Source organism: Engystomops pustulosus, chromosome 3 (assembly GCF_040894005.1).
Source record: "Engystomops pustulosus chromosome 3, aEngPut4.maternal, whole genome shotgun sequence".
NCBI classification, from domain to species: Eukaryota; Metazoa; Chordata; class Amphibia; order Anura; family Leptodactylidae; genus Engystomops; species Engystomops pustulosus.
The window spans coordinates 170,180,363-170,200,616 of NC_092413.1; the positions used below are offsets into that span (position 1 = coordinate 170,180,363).

Below are 20,254 nucleotides of genomic sequence, written 5' to 3' on the forward strand. Positions count from 1 at the left end.
TGTCCAATGGTTAAATCAGTTCTTCTGTCCTGTGCAGAGATATGATTTCTGCTAACAGGTCAGAGCTTGTGGGTATCCTTGCGTATTTCCTCAAACGACGTATCGGTGCCCTTGCCGCTATCAAAAGAAATCCCACTACCAAGCAATTGGCTTTGTGTATTGCAAGAGGGAGGATGTTGAACAGTAAGATGGCTGGGTCATCGTTCAATTTAATGCCTGTTAATGTGTGAATTAGATCTAGGGCACTAAATCAAAAGGGTCATGATGTGGGACATTTCCTTGAAGCTTGCCCTACATCGCCAACATTCCTCTGGACAGGATAGGTATATCCTGTGCGGTTTGGAAAGTGTCCAATACCAGCAGGAAAATATTTTGGACCACTCTTCCTCTGAAATTGACCTTCCCACTTCTGGTTCCTAAGTTTTAGTGTAGGGTAGTTCCAGTTAAGCCCAGTTGTCTAATAAAAGGTCATAAATAGCAAAAATTGCATACTCCGCTTTTATCCAACTTTAAACTTCAAACCATTGGCCAGGGAGACAAATTGGGGCAGATTTATGAAAAGTATCACAAGGTAAGACGGTGCAGAGTTGTCTCATGCTGCACAAAATTCATGTAAGTATCTGATGCTGAATGATAAATCTGTCATAGTTTAAGACTGCCTAGTAGTACTTTGCACCTCCTATTAGTTGGTTTATTTTACGCCAGAAAACTAGGACAAAATCTGTCATAGGTCATGCCTCTTTTGTCAAACTAGTCGTAGGAGTGCCAGATAAATGTCTAAAACCCTTTATAAATGTGGTGCAGATGTGTTTTTTTTTTTTTTTAAATTTAGTGCAAATTACGACAGAATTCTGTCATGGACGTATTTATAACTCTCCCTAATTATCTTAAGGTCCTGTCTACAAATACATCCTCTATCCGAGAAGTGCATGTTAGTCTAATTTTTAGTATTTTGTTATTAAAAATTGTACCCATAAACTTTATCGTTCTTGGTTTTTTTATTACCGTATATACTCGAGTATAAGCTGAGTTTTTCAGCACAAAAAATGTGCTGAAAAACTCGAACTCAGCTTATATTCGAGTAAAAAAAAACCAAAAAACTGAAAATTCACCTCTCTGGTGGCCCCCGCAGGTCTTCTGTGCAATCCGCGCCGCGGTGGCAGGTCCGTGCGAAGTAACATGGTATTGTGTGTTCCAGCAGCCAATACACTCTTGATGTCAGCGGCTGACGTCAGAGCTGTGCGCCGCACAGACCTGCCGCCACTGGCTCTGCCGGGCGGATCACACAGAAAACCTGAGGGGGTTGCCGGAAAGGTCAGTTTTGACCGACGGGACGGGGGAGCCGCCGACCAACGGGCCGGGGATGCCGCCGACAGGGCAGGGGGTTGGCAGGCTGTATACCGGGGCAGGGGGCTGGCAGGCTGTATACCGGGGCAGGGGGCTGGCAGGCTGTATACCGGGGCAGGGGGCTGGCAGGCTATATACCGGGGCACGGGGCTGGCAGGCTGTATACCGGGGCAGGGGGCTGGCAGGCTGTACACCGGGCCAGGGGGCTGGCAGGCTGTATACTGGGGCAGGGTGCTGGCAGGCTGTATACTGGGGCAGGGGGCTGGCAGGCTGTATACTGGGGCAGGGGCTGGCAGGCTAAATACTGGGGAGGTTGTGACCAATGCATTTTCCACCCTTGGCTTATTGTGCTAAAATTAGGCGCCTCAGCTTATACTCTGGTCGGCTTATACTCGAGTTCCCACATCTTGATTTGAGAAGAAAAGGAGAAGGATAAGTCTTTCCTCCATAGCCCACCCATAGCATATTGAGATTCAATATTTGTAGGTAAATGCCTATTTTCTTTTACCAGATTATAGTCTCAACTAAAATATTTTGTTCCATGTATATAAAATTGTGATACCCCAATTTTATATTAAGACAGTGCAGATTGTTATCTGATGTTTTTAAATTGAGGAAATGTGGATGGACCCTTCGAATATCTTCAGCTTCTTAGCATAGAGGGCTTTATAAAAGGACATCCTGCATTGAGCTAATTCATAGAACACTGGCAGAATTGCAATTATACATTATAAATTGTGTAAATATTTAATGCAATTGTTATTCATGCATTTTTCTGATACATGAATGTAGGTTCATGGAAATGGAATCTACAATTTAAAGACCAAAACCTGTATTTTTATCATTATCATGATTCACAACATTCCCTCCCAGATAATACAGCCATGATTACTAAAAGACACAATCTGTAATTATATTATGTTTCAGATAGCAGAGATAAAGTGCCCGATGATGCTCTGGAATTCATCTAAAGCTTTGATTTTAATTGAATTGACTGAAAGTGGGCTGAGAATGTAAGCTGCTGTTCCTTAATAATCTTTGTCGATCAGCTTTTATGAGGGCTTTTCCATTGCCTCGTGCTTAGGAAAACAACACTGCTCTGTAGATTATACATCTTCAATTACCTGAGTAGTTGTAGAATGAATGCTTTATAATGGTTTATTTACGTGTGAGCTCAATAAAATCCCTCTGTAATGGCGCCAGAACTGTTCCACAGAGAAACTTTATAACTGTTTATGATATAGGAAGAAGGAGGGAGCTTGCATCTTGATATGCTGTCTGTCTGGATTGATGACCTCCCCCCCCCCTGTGAAATGGAGGAGTCTTATTTATATGCTTTAAAGTAAATTGAAAAGTTAACACAGCTCAAATGGGTTGGAGAGTAGAAAAGCAGAGAGAGTTGGAAAGCAGATGTTTTTAGACCAAACTCTTGCGATCGAGAACGAGCAACTAGTGTTAAGACCGAAACAATGCAAAACATGTGTTGCTTATTCCTGAATGCAAGCATGTGATCACAGCCTCAGGACCAGTTCCTGTTTCTTTTTTGCATTATTATATTTTATCTCCCGCATTCCGAAAGCTATAACCTTTTTTTATATTTAGATTTTTACAGTCCTGTGAGAGCTTGTGATGTGTAGACCACATTATACTACCTGTTGGCACTATGATAAGTTATCTTCTGTGCAATGTACTGGAAAACTAAAAAAAAAATCCAAGTAAAGGCACATCTACTAAAGAAAATCAAATGAAACGCATAGCAAAGGTTGTAAAAACAAAGTCCATAACAAGTGGCACCAAGAATCTCATTCCCTTTATTCTTTGGGTTCGTCAGGTAGATACAAAATTTTATATATTTAATTTCAAGGACATCTACCACCAGGATCAAGCGTTGAGAACCAAGAACAATAAAAATAAATTGTATTACCATATTCTGATACCTATAACTTTTTAGTACTTTGTGGAAGGAGCTCTGTAAGGGGTCATTTTTGAAAAGGAACACTTAAAAATTACACTTTATTATATAATATTAAAATACGGCCACTCTTCAGCCACTAAATAGTCAACTCAGGCTTCCAGTGTATATGGGGGAAATGAGACCCTAAGGATCCCACTCTATCACGTTATTGCCCCCTCACTGGACTAAAGTGCTGATGTGAAAAATGATGGCATCTATCAGTGCCGAGACTCTGCCGGCGGTGTGCACACAAAATATGTGATGTGCAGCCGTGCTCAATAATACACCTTCTATGCATCCATATGCCTCTGATGACACAGCTCCCTAATAGAGGGGCTGCAGAAACGCGTCAGGCATAGGGTATATTAGGCAGAATAGGCAGGCTAGCATGGTCCACAACAGGACCTAAACCATAATCAAAACCCACATCTTCATTTTGCTACATAGTGGGACCAGGCGTTAAGCCCTCCACCCTCAAATTACGGAATTGCTCCCAAACACATTAAATACCACAGGAAATAAGGAGTCTCTCAATTCTCCAATAAAAGTACATAAAGTTTTTATTTTATTAATACATTAAAAATTAATTAATTACAATGGATGTTAAATGGAGGATATCCAAAAATATTGGTCTGAGCTAATTGCCCACCACACTAACAAAAGGGTATGTTCACCATAAATCTAACACAATTATTGCATGTTTCCCCAGTAGATAAGTAAAGTGCATGTGTGCCTGGAGAACACTTTCTTATATACAATATTTTAGCCTTGGTGAAACTTTAAATATAAGAACAGTGTCTTACCCATGATGTAGTGTAAGTAGGAGCAACGCCCAGACGCCCCAACGCGCGTTTCGCCCACGCTTCTTCAGGGCGTACCCCCTGAAGAAGGCAAATTAGCAAATTAGCTTGCCCACAGCTTGCCCACAGATCCCATCCCAAATTAGCTTGCCCACAGATCCCATCCCATGGTGCCTTGTGTTCTCTCTCAAAGTAATTTAGCATTATATCTATTTTGTTTCCCACAAGTAAATCCACTGAACACTGCACAGTGTACATAAGGATGCATATGATAACCAGCCTGGAAGCTTCCATCACATGGAGGAGCAGGGAACATGTAATAAATGGAAGAAATCTAAGTACACCAGTTACATGAAGTCTATAGCCTGTGCTGTGTGAGCACTAAGGGTTACCGTATATACCTGTGTATAAGCCAAGTTTTTTCAGCAAAAAAAGTGCTGAAAAACCTCACCTAGGCTTATACACGAGTCACTAAAAAAATAAAATTACATACTCACCCTCTGGCACCACGATGGTCGGCGCAGTGCCTCTTATGTCTTCTCTATGCTATATAACCTGTCAGAGACGTGTCCATGCGTGGATGCGTCTCTGCCGCATGTTACAGCAAAGAGAAGAGAGAAGAAAGAAGATGAGCCGTGGGGACCGGAACATCGGGGATCACCCGAAGGTGAGTAAGTTTGTTTTTTCAATGTGCTTGGCTGTGAGCTGTATACTAAAGGGTGCTGGCTGGTTGTATACTAAAGGGTGCTGGCTGGTTGTATACTAAAGGGTGCTGGCTGGCTGTATATTTAAGGGGGCTGGCTGTATACTTAAGGGGACTGGCTGTTTACTAGGGGGGCTGGCTGTATACTACTAGAGGCTGGCTGGCTATATACTACAGGAGGTTGGCAATATGTTACTGGGGGCTGGCTATATACTACTGGAGCTGGTTGGCTATATACTGGGGGGAGGTGTCTGTGACCAATGCATTTCCCACCCTCGGCTTATACTTGAGTCAATATGTTTTCCCAATTTTTGGTGGTAAAATTAGGTGTCTCTGCTTATACTCGAGTTGGCTTATACTCGAGTATATACGGTAATAGCTTATCTGAACAGAGGGCGAGGAAGCAGCCAATGCAGCTCTGAGGTAATCAGAGGGGTATATCAAAGAAACTGCAGAATTTAGGTAACAAAGATAATAGGCAACATAGTTTTACATCCCAAGATCTATTGATTTATGAAAAAAAATCTTTACATTTACTCTTGAAGGCTAGAGAACAACACCCTCTCAACACCAACCTCAGTTGGCAATGTAGGAACCACATGGGCAAAATCTCTAACAATTTCTGAATATAGAGGAATTGTCTCATGAACAGTCAGTTTTGAAGATCGATTGAACTTTCAGTATTAAGCTTTTCCTTGGGAGCATATCATTAAATGTTTCACATCATAATGCTTCACAGTCTAGCAGTGCTAGATAACATTAAAGGGGTGTTCCCATTTCAGCAAATTAATGTTAGTGTTTGTATTATAAAGACTTTTCAATATGCTTTCTGTATCTATACCTCACAGTTTTCTAGATTTCTGATTGCTGTCATTCTAGAGAAAGCTTCTATGTTTGCTATTAGTGGACAGAAATCTGACCATGGTCACACAGATGCACGGCTCGTTATATATCACACATCTCTGATTACTCTCTGTGATATAATGAGCCGTGCACCTGTGTAATCTTGGTCAGATTTCTGTCTACTGGTTGTACACATAGAAGCTTTCTATAGAATGACAGCAAGCAGAGATGTAGAAAATTGTGAGAAATTGATACAGAAAGTTTATTGGAAAATTAGATAACTTTTTATCATAAAAGCATTAACATTAATTTGGAATACCCCTTTTAAGACTTGGCTTCTATACCTATAGTACTTTTTCATGTGTGTGTTTTCTGAATTTTGAATTTGAGGTGTTAGAGATTTCCCTCATATTCTATTTATAGTTTATAGAATCCATCAGATTGGCCAACCTCTACAAACATGAAAAGCAATATACAGTGACAATGCTACTTTAATCCAGTTTTCCTGATCGCTCTAGCATTTCTAAGATAAGTGCAGATAATCACTTCTCCTCTGATATGTAGGGGAGGAGATTTACTACTGAGCATGAGCAAAAAGTTAATCCACATTCATCTAAAAGCCTACATCCTTAGATCAGGAATAGAACAGACATTTATAAGACATCCCATAATTTCCCCAAATTCTGCTGAAAAAAATATTCCGCACATACTGCAGTTAAATACTTGTAACAATTTATTATATATTTTTGAAGTCGATCCATTTTATGCAGACTCCAACGCCATGACTCAATCAAAATGGATTCCACAACGCTGATTAAAACACACAATGGAGATGTGAGTCAGTATCTTTTCTTTCTCTTAGATTCCCCAAAATGTAATTTTTTAAAAAACAGCCCTGGAGATTGAAACACCGTTGTGTTTGTTAGTATTAGCAGGATTGTGAAATGCATGTACATTCCAGGATTGTTGCTGGACTTGGAACAATATTGTAATCTACTCAAGCTTCTTTGAGATCCCTGCATTACATTGCTCTACAGCCAGGAGCGGAGTGGGAATTTTAAAGGACCCTTGAAAAAACTGAAAAAATGGCCCCATTCTGTGGTTGGGGGTCAAAACAAGTAGACATGGTCATGTAATGTAGGTGGAGTGAGCAAACTTTATATCAACTGTTAATAGATGATCTTAATCAACATGTAAAGTGCAGAGAGAAGATACTGATACTCCCTCCTTTGTACAGGACTAAAGCTGTATAACTTTTAGAAGAACGCAACTTAATACTGCCTTCTCGATCAAAGAAATAATCTATTACAATACCACTTCTGATAAACGGAATATAACTACTATAATACTGCCTCCTATTTATAAGAATATAACTACAATGATACTGCTACCAACATACAAGAATATAACTGTTGTAATATTATATTAAAGGGGTTTTCTCACATATCAATCCCCTAGTGATTGTTACACAATCATTTTAACACTTTACTTTACCATTTTACTCAGTTTTATTGCTGTTTTAGCTCAGGGCAGTGCAGGCATACCGCCATGCGCTGGAGAGAAGGTGGAGGTGACCCCTCTATAGAAAAGAGCGGCACATGGCCGCACACACGGGAAAAGATGAAGCCTGCTCTATCTTTTCCCGGTGTATGGCGCGGATCGGTGCCACACCTGTGCTGCCTTTGTCGTCTATGGGGGCGGGGCGTCTATGTGCCCGCAAATTTGCGGCCATGTATACATCCCCATAGATGGGCGTGTGATTAAGGCCCTAAGAATGACAATTATACATAAACCTAATATTGTCCCACAAAAAAAAACAAATATCAAGTATTCCATTAAAACATAACAAATCATACAAACAGAACATCCATGGGTGCTTGGGTATGCGTATTAAAGGGGTTTTCTGGGTGTAAACATTCACTTACGGCAGGGCTGGGGCGGGCTATTTAAAAATAATAAACGTGTGCTTACCTGCGCCATGTTCTGTCTCATCTGTGCACCGGTTTCTTTACAAGGGTGCACAGGGAGCTTCCTGCTGGCCGGAGGCCGGGGAGGAGCCAGCCACATTGCTGGCCAGAAGCTCCCTGTGCGCGGCTTCTGTGCCCCTGTATTTATTTATTTATTCTTTTTAAATAGCCCACCCCAGCCCGGCCCTAAGTAATTTTTTTTATTACGGGATAACCCCAGTTCAAGTTCCTTCTATTTAATGAAGGACAGGACTCCCTGATCATTGACTAGCAGGGCAATATTCGTGCATGAAATATTCCATTAGGACATGAATGTCAATGAGGGTTCGGTCACACGATGCAGTTAAAACTGCATCGCAGTTAGTTTTGAGGTGGTTTTAGGTGCAGTTTTTTAAATTTCACAGGTGAAAAACATGAACTGAACGGGTGAATTTGATTTTGAAGGAGAAAGCTGTTCCACAAATTTCATTCACCTGTTGATTTGATGTCTTTCACTTGTTAAAATAAGTAATACCACCTAAAACTTCAACGTGACCAAACTCTCAGTGATCTCTTCCCTCTCCTTGCTATTAGAGCAACATGTACAAGCTGGTCTCCCCTTCTGGTTAATTGACATGACGTCTATACAGATAATCCAGAGGATACTGGAGACACATAGTGGAAACAGTTTGTGTGATTCCTTAAGGGTATGAGGCATTCAGACGTTCAGTGTTCTTCCACCGTATCTCTAAGGGCACCCAACATTGGGAGTAGGGGGGATTGACTTTTCTTGGCTATTAACATTTGTGCAGATATACTGATATCGTCATACTTTACACAGGCATTTCAAGTGGTATTTTTCAACTCACGGGTGACCATCTGCTCCATCAGGTGTAGAATTGCAAGGTGACTTCTCCAGGCTACACTTTTCAATGCTGAATCCTTTAACCGGTTAAGGACCGGGCCCTTTCCTGTTTTTTCATGTCCATTTTTCACTCCCCACCTTCAAAAATCTATAACTTTTTTATTTTTACACATAAAGAGCTGTGTGATGGCTTGTTTTCTGCGTAACAAATTGCACTTCATAATGATAGTATTAAATATTCCATGCCATGTACTCGGAAGCGGGAAAAAAATTCCAAATGCAATGAAAATGGTGAAAAAACGCATTTGCGCCATTTTCTTGTGGGCTTGGATTTTACGTCTTTCACTGAGCACCCCAAATGACATGTCTACTTTATTCTTTGGGTCGGTACGATTAAGGGGATACCAAATTTGTATAGGTTTTATAATGTTTTCATACATTTACAAAAATTAAAACCTCCTGTACAAAAATAATTTTTTTGATTTTTCCAACTTCTGGCGCTAATAACTTTTTTATACTTTGGTGTACGGAGCTGTGGGTGGTGTCATTTTTTGCGAAATTTGATAATATTTTCATTGATATCATTTTTAGGACTGTACGACCTTTTGATCACTTTTTATAGATTTTTTTAGATTTTTCAAAATGGCAAAAAAGGGCCATTTTCGACTTTGGGCGCTATTTTCCGTTACGGGGTTAAACACATTGAAAAACCGTTATCATATTTTGATAGATCGGGCATTTTCGGACACGTCGATACCTGATGTGTTTATGATTTTTACTGTTTATTTATATTTATGTCAGTTCTAGGGAAAGGGGGGTGATTTGAAATTTTAGGTTTTTTTATTATTATTATTTTTTTTTAAACTTTTTTTAATTTTTCTTTTTACTATTTTTCAGACTCCCTAGGGTACTTTAACCCTAGGTTGTCTGATCGATCCTATCATATACTGCCATACTACAGTATGGCAGTATATGGGGATTTTCTTCCTCATTCATTACAATGTGCTATCAGCACATTGTAATGAAGGGGTTAAAACGAAATAGCCTCGGGTCTTCGGAAGACCCGAGGCTACCATGGAGACGGATCGCCGCCCCCCGATGACGTCACGGGGAGCGGCGATCCCAGGTAAGATGGCGGCGCCCATGCGCCGCTATCTGATTGAGGCTGCCGGCAGCTTTGCCGGCAGCCCACGCTGTAAAAACACCCACGATCGGTGCTAGCACCGATCGCGGATGTTACCGGTAAGCCTTTGCTGCAATATGCAGCAAAGACTTACCGGCTATGGAGAGGGCTCAGCCCGTGAGCCCTCTCCATGCAGCGCGACGCGACCGCCGCCGTGAATACACGGCGGGCGGTCGCGAACCGGTTAAGGGGTATAACAGGAATAAACATAGTTCAAATACAAATAGGTCCTCAAAATATAAGCCAATATGTAAGTAGTGGTTATTTAAAATTTAGCTTCCTTTGCAGAAAAATGCTGCGGAAATACAATGTAATTAATAATTAAAATGCTACTGGCCCTTTAATCAGTCTGTTGATTTTCTTCGCACCGAGCAGACACAGGACAGAAGATGGCCGCTGGTCACATGTACACATTACATACCATGCACTTACCTGGGCTGGTCATGTGATCACAACCAAGTTTGGCTTTAGTCAGTTAGTTGCAGTGCATCCAGTTTGGCTAGTGTTGTGGTGGGATGCCATCTTAGTGTGTGCAATCATGGCAGTTACACAGATCATCACTATGATAACAGAGTATGACAGTCTGTTAGATTATTACTGAGAGCAGAGGAGGAGGAGTTATTGAGAACTAAAGGATCATGGGACTTGTAGTTTCCAGTGACGGCCATCTTGGTGATAACTCTGCCTACTTTAGAAAGCCCATGACATTTTGTGAATCATAAAATCAAACTATTTAAGCTCAATTTTGTGACTAGGGAAATTCTGTTACATTCATTTATTTATAGCATTATGGGTGTTTGTATCTGATGTTCATATTCCTGGAATACCCCCTTTGAAGGGCAGTATAATGCAGCGGGGGAGACCGCCGTCAAACGAGTCCACCCACCAGGAACCAGGCTTCCTAATAATATCTAATAGAAGCTTGCTACTGTTCTGACTTAGAGCAGAGGGGAGGAGCTATATGGTAGTTTATTGTAGAAATTTTGCACAGAAGTACACCCCAGTACTCAAAGTCTTTCTATATTTCTGGAATGTAAATATATATTTTTTAAAATACTGCTACTTTCACACTGAAAGGTATGGTTTACACTGCTCAAAATTGCTAGTAGACTCCCTTTTCTATAGGTATTATGATGAAATAAGTAGAGCATGTGCAGGCTATAAATATAAATAAATATGGCTTATATATTTATATCAATATTTGTATCCCAAGAACTGAAAATTAATCTATACCTCAGTAAAGTCGGGTAGAACAGGAGCACAAATAGTCTTCCTTCAATTTTATCGGCTAGATGCAGATCTTATGTTTAAATTAGGACTTCTAGCCATCTGCTTTTTAAATATATTGGAAATTTGTTTTTGCAGTGAGTGTCTCCCGGGGCGTCACTCCTGCTTCCATTGCTTTCCTATTATTTCCCAGTTGAATTAACCTGGATCATACCGTGGTAACATACCGCAAGTTACTCACAATATTTTAGTCAGAATTAAAGGAGGAAAACTGTTGCAGACACGGGTCTCCCGAGAGATCTGTACAGCTAGTATGAATATATTGGTTTTGTATAAATAATAAAGTATTATTCTCGAGTGTTTCCATTCTCCCCACATGCCGGGATGATTCTTGCAGCTTGTTTTCTTTCTTTATGCATAGAATTAGTCCGCTACGTCATTATTGCTCTTATTGGGGACAGAATAAGGAAGACCTGGTTGTTGTTAGATAACATTTGTAGAACAAAGCTTTGTACGGTTATCATGAACCGCCTGAACTCATGCTCAAAGTGTATTATAATAGCTGTCAAAACAATATATCAAGTTGTGAAAGGGGTTACTTTGGGTTGCACTTCTGTTGCAGATAAGCTGACTCCTCGTAGCCAGAAATGTGGTCATCCAGCTCTGAGATTTGAGTATGTTAGCTGACCTCAACCTGGGGGCACAATAATATGGGCAGATGTGATGAACACAAAGGAAGGATGTATCAAAAGTGTCTTAGTTATACAAAATTAGATGGACGGTCATATAACGCACTAAATTTATCAAAATGTGGAGATGGTAAACATTGGAAGGAAATATGCAATATGTTTTCCTAGGTGACATTTAGAAAACTTTGCCTCAGTGCTAACTTGTAATTGCAGCCTACTTTACAAGGTGCCTAATGACATGATGTAGGACAGTGATGGCGAACCTTTTACAGACCGAGTGCCCGAACTACAACCAAAATCCACTTATTTACTGTGAAGTGCCAGCATGGAATTTTGTACAGTAACTTATTGCTGCCTGTTCTTCCACATCTTTCAATTGTATTTCCCCCTTGAGGCCACCAATACAGATGACAGGAGGGAAAATTCAGACTATCATTGTAGGTTTTCTCGATGGCCTTTCTGTAGAGGAAGAATGGTGGTCCAGCAGGATGACCTACAAAGATAATGCAGTTTTTAGCCTTCTTACTTTCCCCACAGTTCCAAACAGCCAATACAGAGAGCAGCATCTCTTAAGTTGCCTGGGACAGCAGGAAGATTCAGTGTTTGGTGAACTCTGTTCTTCGACAATGTCTGAGTGCCCGCAGAAAGGGAGTGCCACCTCTGGCACCTGTTCCATAGGTTCACCACCACTGATGTAGGAGAATAGCCAAAAGGAACAACAGTGGATGATAAGAAACCTGTCACAGTTAAAGACTCTCAGTCTAACTCCTATTAATTGGCTTAGTTTCTGCCAGAAAAATCAACCAAGTTTTGGCATACTTTTGGCCATTCGGCATTCTTGCTTCCCTAGCATCATATCAGTTGTTAAAGGATCTAAAAACTGTATAAAACCCTCAATTAATTTTTTTGGGACAGAAAAGTGAATTTGGGTGACTGGTATGCAAGTAAAACTACTCCTCCACCACCCAAATTAGAATATTAGTTTTTAAACTCTGTCTTTCTTTATTAGGATGGCAATAGATATCCAAGAATAGCACTCAGGTATCTTAAACAGAGATGGATGGAGTGGGAGCTTGTTTGCATCTTGTTCTCTTGCTCAAATGGAACTGAGATTGTACAGTCAGTCAATGATTGGACCTCCCCTCTGACTTCTTGGCATATGGAGAACACTGATTTAAAAGGGGACATTTCACCCTTACAATGTCTTGTTTTGAAAAATACTCTGCATATTCAAAATGGACATTACTCTGTATTTTATACTTATTCCAAACTGGAACTAACTTGGAATCTACCCCTTGCTCTTGGTGCTTTCCAGTAGTCAGCAGGGACAACAGTCCCCATCCCACCCTCTTCTATAATAGCACTGCTTTTCAAATCATGGCGCAGATTTGCGGTTTCCTCTAACTCGGCATCTCATTCGGGTCCACTGACCCCTTTTATAGGCAAGCCACAACATCCATATTTCCCTTCTACTTGGTATAACCTGATAACTATGCTTTCTAGGGTATGTAACATAATCAATGAGTCTGGGATTAAACCCTTATCCATGATGGCTGAATACCTTGGATTTCCATCCATATGTCATATTCACTTGCTACTAATGTTCCCTTCCCCATCTCCAAATTTAAGAAAGGTTTTCTTTGCCACTTCATAATGGCTGTTATTCCTCATCTTTGGAAATTACCTGCTGCCTATCAGGTAATTTATTTAAACTGGTGTTCCGACCCATATCTTCTAGGGGACTCCTGCCTAGTAGTAGATTTGTACACAGTTTCTGACAGGCTGAACCTGCTTAGACCAGGTCTGACCTGGCAGAGATTTCTGCTTTAGTCTCCGGCATAAACCACTTAAAGAATTGACATTATTTTCTTGTTATTATTGTGATAAGGATTTCAAGTTTACTTTATGGGATATGGAATCCATGCATCTTTTGTGCTGATTTCAGTGCAGAATACTCGCCAAAATCCAGATATCATAGGACAGTGATGGCTAACCCATTAAACGTGTCTCAGAAGGGTCACCCCAGGACATTTTTGTGACTCACAGCAATCTTGACAGCATCCAGAGGAAGGGCAACTGATGCAATGCCCTTCACTACCAGATGTAAAATAGGCGCTGTTTGCTCCGTGTTCTCCGAATAGAGAACAAAGCAAGTCTCCTCTCTGAGAGTGTGCCGCAAACAGAGGCCATCTTGCCTCCGTGAGTGAAGGTAGCTAGGCAGTAAAGATCTCCCATCTGCAGTAAATTTATTGAAGACTTGCACCCAGACAGCAGGGAGTACAAGAACCATGTCCTACAGTTGCAGGCAGACCAGGACAAAGGTCCATTCCAGTGACCATGGAGATAGGAAAGTCTTCTGAGGCATGTGTACTTCTTACACCACGGCCACATCTTACAGCAGCTACCAAATCTGCTGCCAGTGTACTCACCACATTTACTACAGTTGGGGAAGAGGACTTTCTGTTGTTAGAGTTACAAATATCACAAAATGATGGATTTTTCTAGAAGTGACACATCACCCGAGTTATGTTCCTTTTTTTGATACCCCAAGATCAATAGTTTGGCCACCAATGTCCTAGAACCACCCTTGTCATGCACAGATGTGCCCATATATTGATGCACAAGGCTACTGTACGTTACAGATTGTTAGTGGAAGATTTCAAGTGGCAAAAATGAAGTGTACAATAAATGTAACTCGTAATTGCAGTGCATCGCCTCTTATCCTTGTCTTTATTGTTCATGCAGATAATTAATTATGCAAATCGTAGTGAAAAGGTTTTCTTGGGAGACTGGAGAGGAAATTTGTCAAACAATGAAGTTATGATTAAAGTACCAACAATTATTGTGTCTGCTAAATCTCCTGGCTGTGTAATTAATAATGACCTCTGACTGTGATAAGTGTAGGTGGGACATTATTGTGTTGACATCATCTTCAAGAAGCATTCCCCGATGATAATGAAATCCTTGAAAGATATGTCCCCATATGTCCCTGCTTCTTGGCTGACATCTTTTTTTATATTATTTTCGCTTATAATTTAAAACCTTTGAAGTTGTCAAAGCAAAAGATTTTGTATGACAATCAAGACTGGCATTCTCATTGTCACTCAGCTTTTTGTAGACCATGATATGTGCATACTGTACAGAATGACCATTCACCCATTTCCTCTGTCCACTGCTTATGCATTTGTCAGTATTCATATTCCGACATTCTTTTCATGCATCCACATGAACATAATGAAAAGAGCTAGACTGCAAATATACCACTTACGTGCAGCTTTTTGGAAATATCTGTGATCTTGTACACCCACCAGTTCCATGGTACGAATTCTGAACCCCTTTAATAGTGCACCAAGATTTTCTTGTGATCCTTCTGCCTATACAGCAAAAATTATATCTTATCTTTTATATTACAGTTGAAAGATGTATGGGTGTAATGCAGTCTGGGACACAGATGATCAAACTGAAGAGTGGAACAAAGGGTCTGGTCCGCCTATTCTACCTGGATGAACATAGGACGTGTATTAGATGGAGACCCTCCAGGAAGAGTGAGAAAGCTAAAAGTAAGTTTCCTTGTCTAATTGCATAGCATATTACAGTGGTTTCCTGTGATAATAGATATCTGTAGCTGAATGATGGCCAGTTTAGTTTGAAAGAAAGTGTTTTCCTGTTCAAGCTGAAAAGAATATGGGCCTTGGAGTATTATACAAGTTTTATGATTAGTTTTTCCATCTTGCAAAGCTCCAGTAAATTGCTATAATATGTCCATCTGTTTTTAAACTGACAGGAATTATAAGCTTCTCATGCACGGCAGGACACTTGTTGTATAAGGAACTGCAACTTAAAAATTATTTTTGGCCAGCTATCCTCATATGTATCAAATTGGCAGGATTAATTGTTTAATAGTTGACACCCCTGCTAAGCTGTTCTGGCATCACTGCATTTGCTGGCTAGAGACCTCATGTCCATTCTACATGTGGCTTGTTTCCTATGTATGGCTATGTACTTGTAAGGAGCGTAGAGACTACAGCTTGCTCAAACTCTGCCAATGATGGGACTGTGGGGTGTAGGTGATTGTCAGTGTAGTGTGACATAGGTAAACACCAGATAGATACTGCTTTTCACAATTCACTAGGGGGTTAAGAAATTCATACATTAGTTAAAGGGGTTGTCTGACAGCATAAAAAAACCTATTGGTGTCCAGGAGAGGGCTGGTTAAAAAAAAATGAACCTTTACTTACCTTTGCGGTCCCTCCCAGCATCCCGCGTTGCCATCTCTCCAATCTGTGCCCCATTAAACCTGCGGCTTCCGTGCCCCTGTTTATTTACATGGGGCACAGACCGGAGTGATGACGGCGTGGGACATCGGGATGGACCATGCTGGTAAGTAAATGTTTGGGTTTTTTAACCGGTCCCCTCCTGTCGAACAATCCTTTTAGCGGATGCAGTCATAGACTTCACATACGGTATGCAGTCATAGAGGACATACGGTATATTTCGACCACACAAATGGTTACCCTTCAAATGCTGGGGTAAAAGGTTCCTAGAGTAAGTATTTAGACCAGAATTATTTGTTAGTAGTTATTTATATATTTATTCATGCTGTTTAATACATTATAATTGTACATGGTTAGCAAAGCTCTTTATGTGTTTGGTCTGTTTCAGTAATTCTTCACAGCCAAAATTCTTTTTTTAACCAATGTAAGATTTTGTTAATTCATGTTTAAAGTTTCTTCCTTAATTTGAAATAAAATGTTTTGTTTCATTGGGTTTCACCTAATTTTTTCCTCCTTTTTGACTGATGAATTATATACTTATATTAGAATGTTTTTCTCCCAAGAAGCATAAAGCTTTTTTTCTCCGACATTTTCTTGATCATTCATGTGATTCACAACACTATAAAATTAAATGTCCCTACAATATGTCATTATTTAAGAAAAGGGTACCCTATTTTTAGATAAAGAATGATAAGTCTGACTTTGATGTTCACACTGTGCTGTATAATTACATTTCGGAGTTAAATCAACGAGAACAGCAAGTGCGCTTTTGCACTTCTTAACTTTTTCCATGTTACAATAAAGATCTGCTTTACATTTCTATGTTTAGGAGAATAAGAGATCTTGCCTAACTCTGAACTCAGCCTTTCTTGATAATATAAGACAGTGATGCAATATACCATAATCCTTAATGTGTCACTTCACTGCTGATACTGTGAAGTGACACATAGATACTGAATCTTCTTGTTGGCACATCCTATGGCTAGAGTTTTCATTGTTGCGGGATAGTGTTATGCCCTGCTGGTGGCCTACTACCCCATGATGATATATGGATTAAATTCTCCTGCTTTGACTTTTATTCTAAAGGCATAGCAGTAAAGGAATTTGGACTTCATTACCAAAACTTAGTGTAGGATTTTGATTCTTGAAATAATACTTTCCTCTTATAAAAAAAAAAAATTCTGAACTAACATATTGTTTGAGCAATTGGAATTAGATCTCACATGTTGGATGTATGTCTGAGTGGCCAGTTGTTGAGAAAACTGGTTGCAGTGTGCCCTTGTTTGTGACCCTTTGTTTGTGCCCTTCTTTTTTTTTTTTTATCAAAGTTTATTGACAAAGAGAAAATGCAAACAACATTAATCAATGAAAATACAGAAAGTTACTTAGAGTACAAGTGGTGTAGATGCAATATAGTGACAAATTCATTATTAAAACTTTACATTACGTAAAACTTTTTTTTATGGTATCCATAGTTTCATAGTTTCATAGTTTCTACGGTTGAAAAAAGACACTTGTCCATCAAGTTCAACCAAGGAAGGGAAGGGATTGGATGAGGAAGGGATTTAGGGGAAACAATTCTATATAACATAACCATCAATGTTATTTAGGTGTAAAAAGGCATCTAGACCCCAGTGAAACTATACAAAAATTTTTCACATCCTGTGCATTGTGCAAATGCAGCATCTAATGAGAAGACAATGAGTAATGTCGAGAGAACGGGCAAGCCCGAGGAAGCAATGGGCATATCTAAAGTTTTTTTGGGGCGCGTTGGTTATGGTCTGAAAACGGAGCGCAGAGGGGCTTTGTTAATGCCCCCAAAGCAAAACCAACTGTAATATCGATCACTTAGGCATGCCTGGAATAGTGAAATTATGACTATAATTTTGGTTGGGTGTTTTTAGTGACAATTTCCTTTTAGTGAATATTTCCTTTATTAATGATATCAAAGAACCATTTCAACCTAAAGTATGTAATGAAGTTAATTAGCAGAAAACATGTAACATAATGACTGTATGATATGGCCTTTTTTTTTTCTTTGGGGCCATGCATGGTCACACCATACACACTGAATTTATGGCCCCTACTTCATTTTGTACATGGCATAGCACAGCAGGCTAGCTCCTATTACTTGTTGCCCTTGTTACTTTTGACGCATTAAAGCCTGAGTAGCAATATCCTGTGCTCCTGCAGACCCACATTTACCTCAGCTAAACAATCAACCTTGTGTAATGAATGAGCGCAGGCAAAATGCTTCTGTTAAAGATGAGATATTTTCTGAACATGGCACTGCTGTCCCCTGAGCATTTCATCCAAAGCCTAATTTTGTCTTTCTCATTTCAGTTATAATTGATTCAATTTACAAAGTCACGGAGGGGAGGCAGTCTGAAATCTTCCATCGTCATGCCGAGGGAAACTTTGACCCTACTTGTTGTTTTACCATTTACCATGGTAACCATATGGAGTCTTTGGATCTAATAACATCCAACCCAGAGGAAGCCCGAACATGGATTACGGGGTTAAAGTATTTAATGGCTGGAATAAGTGATGAAGATTCTCTCGCTAAAAGGCAACGGACTCATGACCAATATCCTTTATTAACGCCTAATAATTTGTGGGTCTTTTGGCTTGTTATTCCTATTAGTTTACATATCTGGAGAAGGTACATATAAGGTATTGAGTATGAACATTATATGGATGTCCTGAACAGAAATTAGCTGACTAACTAAGCCAAGCCCCCTAATTTTACCAGAAAGAACTAGGAAAACATATGGACTTGAGTATAAGCCTAGGGTGGGAACTGTATAAAGGGCACCACATAGTTATGTATTATAAAGGTTGTACAGGTAATCTTGATATAAAATGTATAATTTATTTTGTGTCTTTACATACATTTTTAATAATTTAATTTAATTATACTAATTATATGCTTTAAAAAAAGGATAATGTAGTGATATATGGAGAGATCTCTGAGAAGATCCATCTCTATATACCAGTGCATGTAAGCTTGTTTAACAGTGTAACTCTATGAAAACTCTAGTGAAGCTCTTAGTTAAATAAAATACATAAAATATCTTGCACTGCATGAGAGTGGAGATTACAGGTTCAAACCCCATCTGTCAAAAAAATTATTAATAGAATAACATTGAATAATTTAGAGACGTTGTGTCAGGGGAAACCCTCAGAAATGTAGAAACACCATATATGGAGAAGTGATGGTATTTCCCCATGACGTGGTCCCTGCTGTGAAGACAGCCCGGAATAATTCTGTAGTTTTGGTTACCCTTATGTGACCCATTTTCCCCAATAACTGATATGATAAAGAAAAGGTCTTATTGCATTGTGCTTGCTGATTTTTTTTATTTTATTTGTTTTTTTACGTAATTGCATGTTTTGTTTCATGTATAATATAAGCTTGTCTATTTTTGCGCCCTCTCCATATTGGAAACCATCATTCAGATTAATTAAGTAGCCACAAAGATAATAGGCTTTTTTATATCTAAATTTGCTGCATATTTTATTCAGTTTAATAATGAATATACATTCATAATGGTATATATTCTATTGCTGTGAGAATAAAATGAGCAGCTGGAAGTCTGCTGTGTGAATCGCCCGTTGCTGTTCCAGCTGGCAGCGAAACTTGACAAGAGCCACAGAGGAATAGGCTGAGGGAGACAGGGGTGGAAGACGGCTGCTATTGTGCAGATACTGGGACAACAGGCGCACAGAGGGGTGGAGATTGCATCACATTCTAAATCTGGAAGCTTTCCTTTTTATATTGTTGCTTATACTGATTTTATACATCACTGAATATCCTTTTAGCTCTGTAAAACTAGGATCAGACGTATACAGGGTTTAGCATCTACAGCTAGCCGTTGTATAGATGGATTTCTAACCTCTTGAAATGAGCCTGGAAACACGGTAACTATGGTTTTCTATTGGGACACATTTTATGTCCCTTGAAATGCAATAGTGGAGAAGATATACTTGAATTAACTAGAAGCCTTGTGGTTGACACCGATAGAATCCAATGGAATGTATATTAACGTGTTTGTTAAAATTTGCATGCCCGGCTTTTCAGAATTCTCCCAATGGACTCATAAATGCTATTAATTCAGAAGAGGAGGCCTTGGTAATTAAACATTTATAAGCCTTTGCTGGAGACCTTAGAATATTTGAATGCAATAGTGAAGATGACAGCACATTCTATTTGGAGAACAGCAATGAAGATGTTTCTTTTGGCCTTCACCTCAAAGTATCGTAATGACGTGTTTCTCCTGCTCATTGATGAAGTTGTCGGGAAGGCCAAATACACGTTCTGAAAACTAATCATAGGTTTGGTTTGTATTTCCTAGTACAACAAAGAACAGTTTCTTTATTGTGATGCATTATTATCACTTACACTCACCGGCCACTTTATTAG

At 39.6% G+C, this 20,254-nt stretch overlaps 1 protein-coding gene across 13 annotated transcripts in view; it reads left to right on the forward strand.

Moving 5' to 3' along the window:
- The window catches only part of PLCH1 (phospholipase C eta 1), a 183,549-nt gene that overhangs the window by 97,665 nt on the left and 65,630 nt on the right, over positions 1–20,254 (forward strand). For all 13 annotated transcript variants that reach the window (XM_072142959.1, XM_072142960.1, XM_072142964.1 and 10 more), the window contains 2 exons: positions 14,971–15,117; positions 18,175–18,418. In XM_072142959.1, coding sequence (XP_071999060.1) covers positions 14,971–15,117; positions 18,175–18,418 — 391 coding nt within the window. The remainder of the gene's footprint in view (positions 1–14,970; positions 15,118–18,174; positions 18,419–20,254) is intronic.